We start from the raw sequence: 14,388 nt of genomic DNA on the forward strand, positions 1-14,388 counted from the left end.
TGGAATGTTCTCCTATCCATCATTCACATCTCTATTTAAACTTGACTTCTTCAGAAAAGCCTTTTTCGAGCCTCTCCTACTCCTGAACTGGGTAACTACCCCAGCATTTTTTCTTGCATATATCACACTTGGAATTACTTTTGCTATGTCTATCTTATGTAAAATAAAACTTGGAGATTTTCTGAAATGTAGGCTATTTTTGAGAAAGAAACATTCATATAATGAGCTAGACTCTAGATGGTTTTAAATATAATTATATTGTAGGTCAATAAGTAGATTTGTTTGGAATATATATTATCTTGAGTTTTTATTATTTTCCTCATTTGTTTATATGTCTTACTCATCTGGGCATGTATGATTCCTTATGCTCAATGGAAGTAAAGATGATGTCTGTGATGAGCTGCCTTCATTTTACTTAAAATAATAAAACCCATCACTTTGTCTCATTATCCCTAGTGTTTCTGTGTTGTGTTGTTCTGTTTGTCATACAGGAGAGGCCGTTTGTATTCAAGGAACATACGTTTCCACCCCAGAGTTGGGTTTCAGATCCAGTTATTTCTGCCTGTAGTACTCATTGGAAAGTGGTTAACTGTGAGCTCCTTTTGGAGATGACTTATGGAATAAGCCTCTTAATAAGGGTTGGCTTTGGGCTGTATCTCTTCTTTAATATAGTAGTCTTCTATAAAGTGAGATTTCAAAGGAGGCTCTCCAGTGTTGTAGATAAACTTGTCTGGACACAGCTCTTTATAAGACCATCCTTACTGGCTTTTAGGATAATCTGAGACTTGTCATCAGGAAAAACTTAACTGGCAAGGCCATTGTTGTTAATTTCAGTCAAGGAATGAAATCAAGCCACTAAAGTTTTTGGAACATAGAGATGTTCTTAAAAGAGATTCAACAGAAATAAAGATTACAGACCGCTCCCATTGGCAATACAGATTTATTTGAGCATCTTCACGTGTATAGTGGCAACTTCTAAGTGCTGGGTTTATCCATAGCTTCTTATTGATCTTTTTATCAGAATCCCACTCAGGCTTTAGGTATAGTCTGCACTTGGCATTTTCATCATCTCTTTTTCATAGTGACCTTTTTCAAATTTTTTCTTTTATTTTGAGATTATAATATATCATTTCCATCTTCCCTTTTGTCCCTCTATACCCTCCCTTTTTTCTTGCTCTCTTTCAAGTTCATGGTCTCTTTTTTCATTAATTGTTGTCACGTGCATGCATGTGTCCATGTGTATATGTATGTGTACATATATATTTCTTAGTATAACTCACTCAGTCTATATAATATTACCTTCATGTATATGTTTTCAGGACTGGCCACTTGGTATTGGATAACCAATCAGTGTGCTCTTCTCTGGGTAGGACTGTGTCCCCCACTCTCAGCATTCCCTAGTTGCCGGTAGTTCTTTGTGTAGGCTTGAGGCCTGTGGTCTTTCTCCCACCCATTTTGGCCTGTCTATTGTTGTCCTTGTTCAGCTCATGTTTAGGCAGTCATGTTGGTGAGACTTTTTGTGTGTAGCTTCTAATGCTACTATGAGATACAATCTCACAGCAAACTCTGTGATCCTCTGGCTTCTATAGCCGCTCAGCAGTGTTCCCTGAGCCTTGGGTACAGGAGTTGTTTTGTAGATGTATCCAGTGGGGCTGGGCTCCACAACTCTGCGTTTTGTTTGATTGTGGTTTTCTGTAATGGTCTACATCTGTTGCACAAAGAGATGTTTCCTGGATGAAGGGTGAGAACCACATTTATCTGTGAGTATAAGGACAAATACTTAGAATGCAGTCAGAGATTATGCTGATTTATTAAAGCTATGGTTATAGTTTGTCCTCCAAGATCCATGATTCCCTAACCGTGGGTAGCTGGCTGGCTGTCCAGTAACAGGCATGATTTCCCTCTTGTTGAGCAGGCGTTGCGTCCAGCTAGAGAGCTGTTGGTTACCTCCAAGCTACCAACGTGCCCTTCGGGTTACCGTGCTGTGCTGGTATTTGATGTCGCTCATAGGTTTTAAAGCTGGGTAGGACTGCTTGTTGACACCCTCCTTTGGAAGTCTGCGTGGTCGGTCCCTCTGGTACCATGGGAACTAGTCCTTAGGGAGGAGGCATTCAGCTCAGTACCAGTTCAGGGGCCCCTAACCCCTGTGTCTGCAAGGCATGGTGGGGTCTTCAGCAACAGAGACTTACTGTCCACCTCTGGTTGGCAGCCAAGGGCAAGAACAAGAGTCTGTAACATTTTGGGAGTCTCTTCGAGAACCCTAACTAACAAGTCAAAAAAGGACCCCTCAAGGCTGATAGTGCGGGTTTTGTTAGGAAGGAACATCGTCAGTCCACATGTGAAAATTTCATTTAATATGTATATTTATACAGATTTAATGGTATGATTCCTTATGACTTTTTAAGAATTCTTCCCTCTTTATTTTGTATTTAACTCCTTCCACACTTGCCATTTCTCAGATCTGGTCACTTGTCCTTTGCAAGTGACCCTTCATAATTAATTTGCGCTGTAGTTTTTGTTTGTGGTAGTACCTTAGCAAGGGCTAACCATCTCCATTGCTCTCTCATGTCCAGCCTAACCTTATTACAGCTGTGAGGTTTACAGTCTTTTTGAAAAACGTATTTTGTATTTGTGTGTGCACACCATGGCATATATGTGGAGGTCAGAGGAGAACTTGAAGGATTTGGTGTCATCCCCCCCGCCCCCAGCCTCCGGCCCATGTGTTGTGGTGATTCAACTCAGGGCGTCTGGCTTGTTTAGTAAGTGCCGTACCACTGAGCCATCTCGCTAGCTCCAAGGTTTGTGGTCTTTTACTCTTTTCCCAGTTTGTCCTTTACACCTAGTGGTTCAATTTAGTCTTCAGAGAAAAGACAAATGGTTCCCAAGTGTGCGTCTGTATTCTGCCTCATGTGTTCCACATTACTGCTTAATAATTCACAGGCACCTCCAATTCAGGGTCCAAAGTTTGTCATGTTCTACGGTAAATCTTTCCCAGTGCTCTTCATCTAGTGCCTGGCAGGACCAACTATCTAATGCTGAGATTCCTTTTTATCATGAAAGTCATCAAATCCTCTTGATACCTCACCTAAATATTTCTCTAGTTATCTCCATTCCTTCTGCTGTGCTTCTTGCTGGTTCAGTAAAATGTGCTTTATAGTTTGGCCTATGCAGGACTGTTTTCAGTTCAGGAGTTCAAGGCCAGCCTGGGCAACATAGTGAGCTACCCGCTTAAGCCCTCCTCCTGTCTCAAACAAGCTTCTGTTATTTCCCTTCTGTCTTAGTTGGGGTTTCTATTGCTGTGATGAAACACCATGATCAAAAGTAGCTTGGGGAAGAAAGGGTTTATTTGGCTCACACTTCCACATCACAGTTCATCATCAAACGAAGTCAGGACAGGAACTCAAGCAGGTCAGGAGCCTGGGGTCAGGAGTTGATGCAGAGCCATGGAGGGGTGCTGCTTACTGGCTTGCTCATCATGGCTTGCTCAGCCTGGTTTCTTACAGAACCCAGGACCACCAGCCCATTGGATGGCATCACCACAATGGGCCGGGCCTCCCACATCAATCACTAATGGAGAAAATGCCCTACAGGCTTGCCTACAGCCAGATTTTATGGAGGCATTTTCTTTATTGAGGTTCCCTCCTCTCAGATGACTTTGACTTGTGTCAGTTGACATAAAACTACCCAGCACACCTTCTTACCTGTTGGGGCTGTTGGACTTCTCAAATTTCCCAAGCTGGTGGGTGTATAATCATACATCAGCATGGTTTTACTATGCATTTGCCAAGTTCTAATGAAGCTGATTCGTCTTTTTTCCACTTCCTTGTGGTACATCTATCCATCACTTTTTATCTATCTTCTTTTTCTTAATATTTTTTAGGAGTTTCTAAAAGTATGTTTTGGAGACTGGATCCATCTTTTTAAAATATGTTGCAAGTATCTGCTCACAGTTCATGTCTTACCCAGCCTATTCTTTTTTGTTGTTGTTGTTTGTGAACAGAGGTTGTGGAGCAACCCTCCCACACTGAAGGGACCACCCAGTTCTTAAAGCATAAATGATCCACGTTATCTCTACTGTCTCTGAACCCCAATCCAAGGAAGCCTAAATGTCTGGTCCATTTTACAAACTTCTCTTATCAATCTTTCTAATGACTCTGATTTATCTTTTTCAGTCAGTTTTGGTGGGCTGGGGATGCAGCAGAGAACCACTGCTTTTTTCCAGCATCTAATAAGTTTTGCAATCAAGATTCTGAGATTGTTCTTATTTTTTAGGCTGGACCCGAGTATGGTCAAGGAATGAACCCTATCAGCCGCCTGGCTCAGATCCAACAGGCCAGAAAGGAAAAGGAGCCTGATTATGTTTTACTTTCAGAACGAGGAATGCCTCGGCGTCGAGAGTTTGTAATGCAGGTATTCTTAACCTTCATAGTAAGTTTTCTGAAATCAGTGAAAAGACCGAGGAATTCCCAGGGTAATAAAGTGATGGGGTAAAAACGGGCAGGAGCTTGGAAGGCAGTGTAACTGTTTACACTCTAAAGTATTCATTCCTTTTTCACTCACCTATCTACTCGCTGGAAACATGCTGGTGTCAAGGACGAGTTAGAAAGACAACCTAAGATTTGAAAGGGCCTGTGAGTTCACATGGGTTATTTACCCCAGAGTTTATCATTTAATGTCTGTCTCTTAACTTTTCATGTTGCATTTTACAGCCAGGGTGATTAACTATTATGATCAGAGACAAAGGGAATTAGACACAAAATAAGAAGGATGGATATAGGGATGGAAATGGGCCAAGGGCATAAGGTTATGGGCTCTCTGGAAAATCAGAGTGTCTGGCATGGCCAGCTGACCCTGGTGGGGACTGAGGGAATGACCTCATTCTGTTCTGCAGCCAAGAAACTTGAAGACTGGTTGCTCTGTATGAGCTAGGCGTGAGATGAAGTACCCACCTTGCCTTGTTCTTTGTAGGCCTGGCTGGACCCATCTATGTTTGTCAGTTCAATACATAGTCTTGGGGCAACCTTGGTTCTAGTTTTTTATTAAGGAACATATCTAGGGCTGGTGAAATGACTTAAGTGGTTAAGAGTGTACTTTTCTTACAGAGGACTTAAGTTTAGTTCTTAATACTTCACCAAGTAGTTCATAACATTGCAACAGGCTGTTCATATCTGCCTGTAACTCCAACTCCGGAGGGAGGGGGTCAGATACCACCTGTCTCTTTGGGTACCTACACTTGTAGACACATACATACACAGAGACACAAAATATAGACTGAGGAATGGATGCAGAAATTGTGGTACATCTACACAATGGATACTACTCAGCAATAAAAAACAAGGAAATTATGAAATTTGCAGGTAAATGGTGACAACTGGAAAAGATCATCCTGAGTGAGCTATCCCAGAAACAGAAAGACACAGAGGGTATATACTTACTCATAAGTGGATATTAGATATATAATATAGGATAAACCTGCTAAAATCTGTACACCTAAAGAAACTAATCAAGAAGGAGGACTCTGGCTAAAATGCTCAATTCCCATTCAGAAAGGCAAAGAGGATGGACATCAGAAGTATGAGTAAACAGGGAACAGGACAGGAGCCTGCCACAGCAGGCCACTGAAAAGCTCTACCCTGCAGGGTATCAAAGTTGATGCTGAGACTTATGGGCAACCTTGTGCAGAGTGCAGGGAATCTTATGAAAGAAATGGGAAATAGTAAGACCTGGAGAAGACAGGAGCTCTACAAGGAGAGCAACAGAACCAAAAAATCTGGGCACAGGGTTTTTTTCTGAGACTGATACTCTAACCAAGGACCATTCATGGATGTAACCTAGAACCCCTCTTACAGATGTAGCCCATGGCAGTTCAGTGTCCAAGTGGGTTCCATAGTAATAGGAACAGGGACTGTCTCTGACATGAACTGATTGACCTGCTCTTTGATCACCTCCTCCTGAAGGGGGAGCAGCTTTACCAGGCCACAGAGGAAGACAATGCAGCCACTCCTGATGAGACCTGAAAGACTAGGACCAGTGTCTTATCAGTGGACATGGGGAGGGGCATGCGTGGAGAAGAGGGAGGGAGGGGACTACAGGGGGATACAAAGTGAATAAAGTATAGTTAATAAAAATAAAAATTAAAAAAATATTAAAAAAAAGACAGTACAGCCTAAAACTTAGGAGATGTAAATGCAAAGATACTTCTGATAATGGACTATTATTCAAAAATATAACAAATATTGGAAAAATAAATATAAAGCAGATTTCATCAATTTCAGTGAAAGACTAAATTTTCAGTGAAAGACAATGAATTTTTCGATGCTATTTCAGACCATTTTTTAATTTCTTAGTTATTGTTGAGGGTTCAGCTCATGTAAATGGTTTGTTACAGACAAAAATCTATACGACCATCCACAGCATAGTAGAGAGCTGCTTTGCTCAGACATTAATATTTTCATGTAAAGATCTTATTTGTGATGTTTTCCTGTCTGTGAGCGCTGTAGAAGGATGACCCGTGTATGCATTTGACTTTTATACTCCCGTGATCCTCTGAGTGGCCTTTGTGTTTGTTAGCAAGGAATGAGAATCATTCAGCAGTGTGGCCTTTCAGCACTAGGTTACAACTCAAAAGACAATGGAATTAACACTTGGAAAAGACAAGTTGTATGAGGTGAAGAGGGAAAGTGAATCTGGGAAACACCTGTAGGAAGGAAAGGAGTCTTTAGAAAGGATTAGAATAGGTCAAGGAAATCTGGCAGACAAGATGAACAGTTGGTGCCAGGATAGGAACAACATTGCAGCCAAGTCCAAGGGCAGGAGCCTGGGTCACCAGGGCATCATGCCTGAGGAGGTAATAAGATATGAGGACATAGCAGTGGGAAACTGGAAGGTGATCCAGCAAGGTGTGTGTGGCATGTGAAAGTAGATGAAAGTTTTTCAGCAGCTCTTTCTCAGTGATCTTTGGCTTCTGTTTACTTTGATGAGCCTTTTGACCCCCTTAAAGAAGTGGAGGAGGCTTCTGACGCAGCTGGTCTAATCTTTTCACCAGCAATCGTTCCAGGACAGTATGAGGGCTGGTGAATCTGGGAAACAAGCCAAACCCTGCAAAAATAGCAGGTATTGGAAAGGCTTAGCTGAGGATGGGAGCGCATCTTCCTTAGGCTTGTTTTGAGGTCAGGGTCAGGCCAACACCGATAGGGCAGGGACTGTGGGTTCATGCTTCTGCAAGAGCCTGCCACAAGTTTCAGTGCAGTCAGTGCTCCTCAGCGTGGTCCAGGGAAGGCCAGATCAGGTGGACTTTCTCCCTTGGAAGGAGAGCAGCGACATGTTTCAGAACATTTTATAGCTCTGTGGTAGTTTTACAGCAGTTCTGCAATGAATGCGTTTGTAGTTTCATGTACTACAACAGCTGTTATTTAGGCTATCTACTGAAACACGGGGAGTACATTCCTTTACTATATCATTGCATGTTTATGTTTAAATTTTTATTTTGTTGCCTTTGTCTTGTAGATCCTGTTTCTTAAAAGTGATTGATTTGCTAAAGATTAAAAATAGTAATGGAAATAGTAGCTCAAATAAAAGTGAAAATGCTAAGTAGTTAGTTTTATTCAACTGTAGATTCCAGACAGCAATCTGCATCCTAGAACAGGAACAACAAACCCCATTAGGGTTCTGCCTCATTCAGTAAGTCAGGGTCTCCCAGTCAAACCCTGAATTTGTCACGATGGCTATTTGTTACCCAGCTTGCTCTGGAAACACCTTCTTGTCCTTGTGCTTTCACGGCCCGAGTTCTCAGAGATCACCACACCCTGCATACACACCCTGTCCTGTGTAGGTTCTTTGGGATTCAGAAGCAAATCCTCACCTGTGTAGCTGTGCTTAGCTAACACTGAGCCCCAACCTCTCTTCACTGTTATCTTTTTAAAGCAAAAGCAATGTGATACATGCAATTTTACCTGTCCCTTTATTATGGCAGCTATATGAAAGTTCAGAGAAGTAAATAAATACTGTACCTTACTCTTCTTCCTCAGAATCATGCCTGTTCTTAGCACTTTGCCCTACTCATAGACTTTTAGAGTCAGCTTGTCAAATAGTGTAAAATACACTATTTTGATAGGAATTTGGTGAATTTATAGATCAGTTGACACAAATCTTTATATCAGTATTGCCTGTAACCTATAAACATGCCATATTGTTCTGTTTATTAGTATTTCCTTTTTTTTTGTATTTTGTATATATAATGTGTTTTGCTTGCATGTATGTTCACTATGTACATGCTTGCAGAGGCCAAAGAGGGCACCACATCCCTGGGAACTAGAGTTACAGCCGTGAGCTGTCACCGGGGTGTTGGTGAATTAATCTGAGTCCTCTGCAAGAACAGCAATATTTTAATGTCATATTTTGTAGATTTCTTCTTGTTGTTCTACTTTTTACCTTAATTTTTATAATTTTATTTCTCTTAGGACATACCTCTCTAAAACAACTCAGAAAATGCGTATATATATATATATATAAGATGGCTCACATATATTTAAATGATCGAATGTATAAGTATTGTGTGTACTGATTATGTTTAAATTCCTTACAAAAGGTTATGGGAAGTTTGCTGTCCACTAAGTAGTTACAATTGGTTAAGCTCTATAGTTGACACAGGTTTTCCTTAATTTCCCAAGCGACACCAAGACACAGTTGTTATTCCTACTGTAGTGATGAGGAGTTTGAAGCTTAGGGAGTTGTTAAGTAATGTGCAGCATCTTCTGTAGAGGGGAGCCAGAGAGTTGGATTTCCTAAGTCCTAGACTTACTTGGAAGCCTTTCTCTTCACCACAGTATTATGCTTAGCCTTATATATTAATTCTCTTTGGGAACTACTTAATATAATATTTTCCATACTGAATATTGAACCTAGGGCCTTGTATATGTTAGGCAAACATTCTACCACTGAGCAGTGTTCCCAGCTTTAATATAAACTCATATAAACTTTGGACATTCTTTTAAACAATACCAACATGACTTTATACTTTTTCAGTTTATTACTGGAAATTAAGAGTACTAAATGGAGTTAAAACAAACCCTGTGCTGATATAAACTTTATTTTTTTTATTTGTTTAAATGAATGAGGTTTTAAAAATGAAATACTACAAACATGTATAAGGAGGTAGAAGTCTTAGAAGAGGGCTGCCTGAGGTAACTCCCACAGTCTGAGGACCGTTTCCCCATATTGGTATACTTTCACTTGTATATAAAAAATTTACGTGAGGGAGATTTTATCTTTCTGTTTTATTTCAGACCAACCTTCTTTTTTTTTTTTTTTTTTTTTTTTTTGGTGCTTTGCATAGCTTTATAATGTAAGGACTTTCTGTTTGCTAATAAAACTATCAATATTTTCTTTAACCTCACTAGGTCAAGGTAGGCAATGAAGTTGCTACTGGAACAGGACCTAATAAAAAGATAGCCAAAAAAAATGCTGCAGAAGCGATGCTGTTACAGCTTGGCTATAAAGCGTCCACCGGCCTTCAGGATCAGCTGGACAAGGTAAGAGGGAGCAATGATGTCAGTGTGCCTCCTGTCTGAACATGCCTCCTCTCTGAACATGCCTCCTGTCTGATTAACGTATTCTGATCTGCTAGTAAAGTTGACTTGGATTTTAATTTCTATGCGACAGTACTCTCTGGTAGATATTGCTGGTTCAAAATACCATCTTCTTAAGGGGAAGTTGAAGTTGTTAGTAAGTAATGATAATTTTAGGATTAGCAAATACTAAAATATTTTTATGATGTTTATACCGATATAGTATTGACTGGTTTGCTAGTCACTGTTGTCTGTATTTGTGCCTTTAAGCACAGGAGCTATTAGTCTTTATTTTTGGAATATAGCTGGAAACACTAGAAATAAAAATTTTTGCCTTAGCCTTTTAGGGCATTAATTATATTACACAGACTCTTTATAAACCAATTTTTCTGTTTATTTTAAATTTAAAGGTAAACTAAGTGAGTGTTTATTTTTTCTCCCAAGACCATGTTCATGTCTTGTATTTTTTCTGCAACAGTGATATCATTAGCACCTACCTCTGTTGTAAAGAGGCCTGAATTGAGGGCTTGGCAGGTAAAGTGGAGAGAATTGAATTAATTATATTTTTTATTACCATTTTGTTATCTACAATTATGTAGAACTTACTTCTATTAATCATTCTGTATACATAAAAATTTACAATGAAACAGGTATAATGATTACCTTATAAGAGTAATCTGCCTTTGAGCAGGCCTTTCTCACAGGACTCTGTTGTGAGGCGGCCTTAGTTTCTGCAGGGATGCATTCCCTCATGTCTCTAAAGAGACTTCATCTCCTGCCGAAGTCTTGCTTTGCTTAAGGCTGCTGTGATTCTTTTCAATTCTTAAAAGTTAACGTGTCTGTGTGGTAGGTATTTCAGTTCTTTTTTTTCTTTTATATCCAGAGTAATCAATCTGTTTCTCTTTTAAAATGTATTTGTAACACAAAATATAAAATGTTTGCATTTTGGTAGATCATAGATTGTGTATATGTTGTTTTAACTTAGCACATTTATGTTGACTTAAAATCGATGTTTAAGCAAGTGTTCTCCAGAGAAACAGAACAAGCAGGATGTGTGCACATGGACTTTTTTTGTGCATGCACTTGTGCACTTGTAAATACACACAGACTTGTGTTAAAGAACGGCCTTCGTCATTGAGGAGGCTTGGGTAGTCCGAAGTCTGTGGGAGGCTAGCAGGCTGAAGACTCAGGAAGCAGCTCCACTCCAACCCATACACAGTCTGCTGAAGAATTCCTTCCATAGGGAGATCAACTTTTTGTTTTATTGACTGATTACATGTGTTCCCTCCACATGCTTTACCCAAACTCCACCAATTTAAAGAGCCTCTCATCCCTTTCCTCAGAAACACCATGGCTGATATTTTACCAAATACCCAGACTCTGGCTCACACAACTTGACATATGAAACTAACCATCACATTCACACCCACTAAATACCAGACAGTTACAACTGAAGATAACAAGCCGACTGAAACCTAGTCTTTACTCTCATTAAGTGTTGGGAGTGAGGGGTTCTGATCACATTACAGAGAGGGAGGTTGGTCGGTCACTGTTTTAATGCAAAGTAAAGGGCTTAAAGAATTGCTCATTTAAAACTTACACTTAATCTAGTTATGTTCATCAAAAGCAATTCAGAAGTATGGAGAATGCATTTGACCTGAGAGGCTGCAAGTAGGGAGGGCAGTCAGGAAGCAGGTGGGGTTATTCAGAAGTGGAGCATCTAGACAAAGAAACCAGTGTTAGGCATCGGAGAGGAAGGCCCCAGGGACATCTTGTGTGTGTCCTTGGTAAGATCCACGTACAGATAAAACGTAGGTGGACACAGAGGAAAGGACACAGCACAGTGAACCGGAGACTGACTTCTGCGACCACTGTGCACAGTCACAAGTACAGTCACGTAGAAGGGAGGGCAGGTGAGGGCTGTGATGGATTGTGCAGTCCACGTTCCGACCCGTGGGTGATGAGTCTCCTGGGAGAGCCGCAGGTGCCTCTAGCTGTTGAGCCAGTTCTCCAGCTCAGGTCATTTCTGTTCTAGACTCTGTTCATCCTGGTGTTTCTTTCCCTTCTTAAGTTGTACAACTTACACTTATTCATCACACTTCTAGTCTTTTATCTTGGGTTCTAATTCCTCTCTCTATAAAAAGCGGTTAGCGGACCATTGGTGTAACACAGTGGTTAGAATGCTTGCCCAGCCTGTACTTAAGGCCCTAGATTCAAGGGTTCAATACCTGGTACATCAACTAAAATAAGACAAAACAAACAAAGAAAAAAGAAAAAGACAGAAACCCCCTTAAAGTACAGTTACTGTCTGTTTCCTGACTTAGGAAAACTGCCCATTAAGTGTGTGACCTCAGACAGCTCTGGTCTGCATCTCTGGAAGGCAAAATGGTAGTAGCACCACATTAGATTTTGTGAGGGCGAATGAGATAATCGATATTCACACAAAACAGCCCATTACCAAAAATATCTTGTCTTAAATGTTAAGACTGTTAGTGGTTAATACTGTTGGGCTACTTTATTGTAAAGTAATTTCTGTTTTGTAAAGAATGTCTTTATTAAAATTTTGTAGTCAAGGATTACAGTAGTGATCTCTTGGGGGCAGTACATGTGAAGAAGACAGAAAATTGTGTCCCACAGGGATAAAAGAGACAGGAAGACTGATCTTCTTCCTGGTCATGTGAAACTGCTAGTTTTGTTATAAACCCATTTTTCCTAATTCTTCATTTCATGTTTTACTTTTCTTCTGCCAATATTTATCTCCTTGTCACCTTGAGATGTATTTTGAAAGAGATAAAAAATTTCTTTAAAAATGACATTGGCAATTATTTGGTAGAATTATATTTTGGTGATAGCTAGTAAAGATTTTTCCAGAATGGACACGGTAACATTTCTCTTCTTATTTTGATTTTACAAAGGATGAAGATATTTACTTTTTGGGGTAAAAATTACTGACCATTTTCTACGTAATACATATTCCATATGGAGGTTTTCTTGATGCACATAAACTTACAAACTTGTGATTAACAACGGTATCAATCAGTGTAGAAGAGCTAACAGAAGGAGGCCGAGTGTAGAACTGGGACAGTATGCTCACAGTGGTTACTTCTGTAACTGTCACCGGGGGCAAGAGCGGGAGACGAAACACTCAGTAGCCGTGGGGGATTATTACCTTTGCTACAGTGCCAGACAGCATTGTCTTAACATGCCTGATTCTGTAGACTTCAACAATTGATTTAACTTTTCAGACAGGAGAAAACAAAAACTGGAGTGGTCCGAAGGCTGGGTTTCCTGAACCAACAAATAACAGTAAGTTCCTGGTTTTTGTGTTCTGTGCAATTGGTCATCGTCACTGGTCATGACTGATTCTGTCTAGGCCACAGGCACAGGTGCAGTGGCGAAGCATTATGGAAGGAATGAGGCAGGCACAATTCTGGCTTTTCTGAAACTGGTGAGTAGCTGGAAAATTAAGACAAACACTTGAATCCTTAAGCCACTACAGTCTGAATAGCATTCATCTATGTGGTGATAACATTTTAAAAGTTGTCACTTTTATTTAAATAGCATTCTTATAAATAATAAAAAATAAGTCAAAATTAATTATCTCAATCAGTTTTAAAACAACTTTTATATAGTTACAATATGAACTTTTTCTTTTCTTTTTTGAACCCAGATCTTTGTGCATGATAGGCAAGCATTCTGTCACTGAGCTATAGCCCAGACCTTGTTTATACTATTTATACTATTACATATGGTCAATGCAATATATATATATATATATATATGTATAATATATACATATATAATTATATACCATATTTATACTAATTATAGTATAAATATTTGTATTGTAACACACATATTTTGTTCAGTTCTTAGAATTTTTAATATTTTATGAAGGCTATTAAGTTAACATTAGATTATAAGTATGAAATTTCACAATTTTGTTCTCCCTGATAGACACTTGAAAATCAATATAATTCCTTTCAAATATATATGACTCAGATAAATTTTCATTGTATGTACAGATTTTTTTAAAAGGAGATTTTAAATATTTATTTTCATTTTATGTGTATGAGTTTTTGCCTGCTTGTATGTCTGCATACCATGTACATTCTTGGTGTTGACAGAGGCGAGGCAAAGATATTGAATCCCTGGAACTGGAGTTATAGACAGTTGTGAGCTACCGTGTGGTTGTTGAGAATCAAGCTGTGGTCCTCTGAAGAGCAGCCAGTGCTCTTAACCACTGAGCCATCTTTCCAGCCCTTAGACATTTTTATCTAGTATCCCATGATGAGAATACTGCCCAGGGGAAGATGTTGGCTAGATTACCAACATCTCAAAAACCAAACCCACCTGAAAGGCATCCTTTTTTTTTTCACTGTAAATCAGTGAATCCAAGAATTGCTCAGTCTTATCTCTTTTCCAGCCCTTTTTCATTTGAACACTAACAAAGCTTAAATCTGCACATTGACATAACAAAGAATTTGTACTCTTTGATACCTGCAGTTCATTGTTTGATGTAAGTACCAGAAAATCAGAAATGATTCTTAGGACACCATGCTCATTGAATTGCATTCTTGGACCATCAAAAATAACCTCCTTCAAACAGTATTTTAGTGAGATAGTAGTAGTTGCGTTTCTCGGAACAACTTATACCAATGCGCAGATAGACCCTTGGTGTGTACACAGGAGTGATCCATGTACTGAGCATGTAGCCTGGGAGAAGTGGGCTCAGTTCAAGGGTTCCTAGAGTTTCTGCTTCCTTTTTTTGGTGTTTGAACATACTTGTTTGCAATTACTTGGTAAGGGAACGTAGAGAATG

The 14,388-nt window shown here is 39.6% G+C and overlaps 1 protein-coding gene across 5 annotated transcripts in view; it reads left to right on the top strand.

The window, feature by feature from the left end:
- The window catches only part of Stau2 (staufen double-stranded RNA binding protein 2), a 241,352-nt gene that overhangs the window by 99,426 nt on the left and 127,538 nt on the right, over positions 1–14,388 (top strand). For all 5 annotated transcript variants that reach the window (XM_055603173.1, XM_055603170.1, XM_055603172.1 and 2 more), the window contains 3 exons: positions 4,273–4,410; positions 9,399–9,530; positions 12,812–12,872. In XM_055603173.1, coding sequence (XP_055459148.1) covers positions 4,273–4,410; positions 9,399–9,530; positions 12,812–12,872 — 331 coding nt within the window. The remainder of the gene's footprint in view (positions 1–4,272; positions 4,411–9,398; positions 9,531–12,811; positions 12,873–14,388) is intronic.

The sequence above is a fragment of the Psammomys obesus genome, unplaced genomic scaffold (assembly GCF_907164565.1).
Source record: "Psammomys obesus unplaced genomic scaffold, mPsaObe1.curated_primary_1811, whole genome shotgun sequence".
Taxonomy (NCBI): domain Eukaryota; kingdom Metazoa; phylum Chordata; class Mammalia; order Rodentia; family Muridae; genus Psammomys; species Psammomys obesus.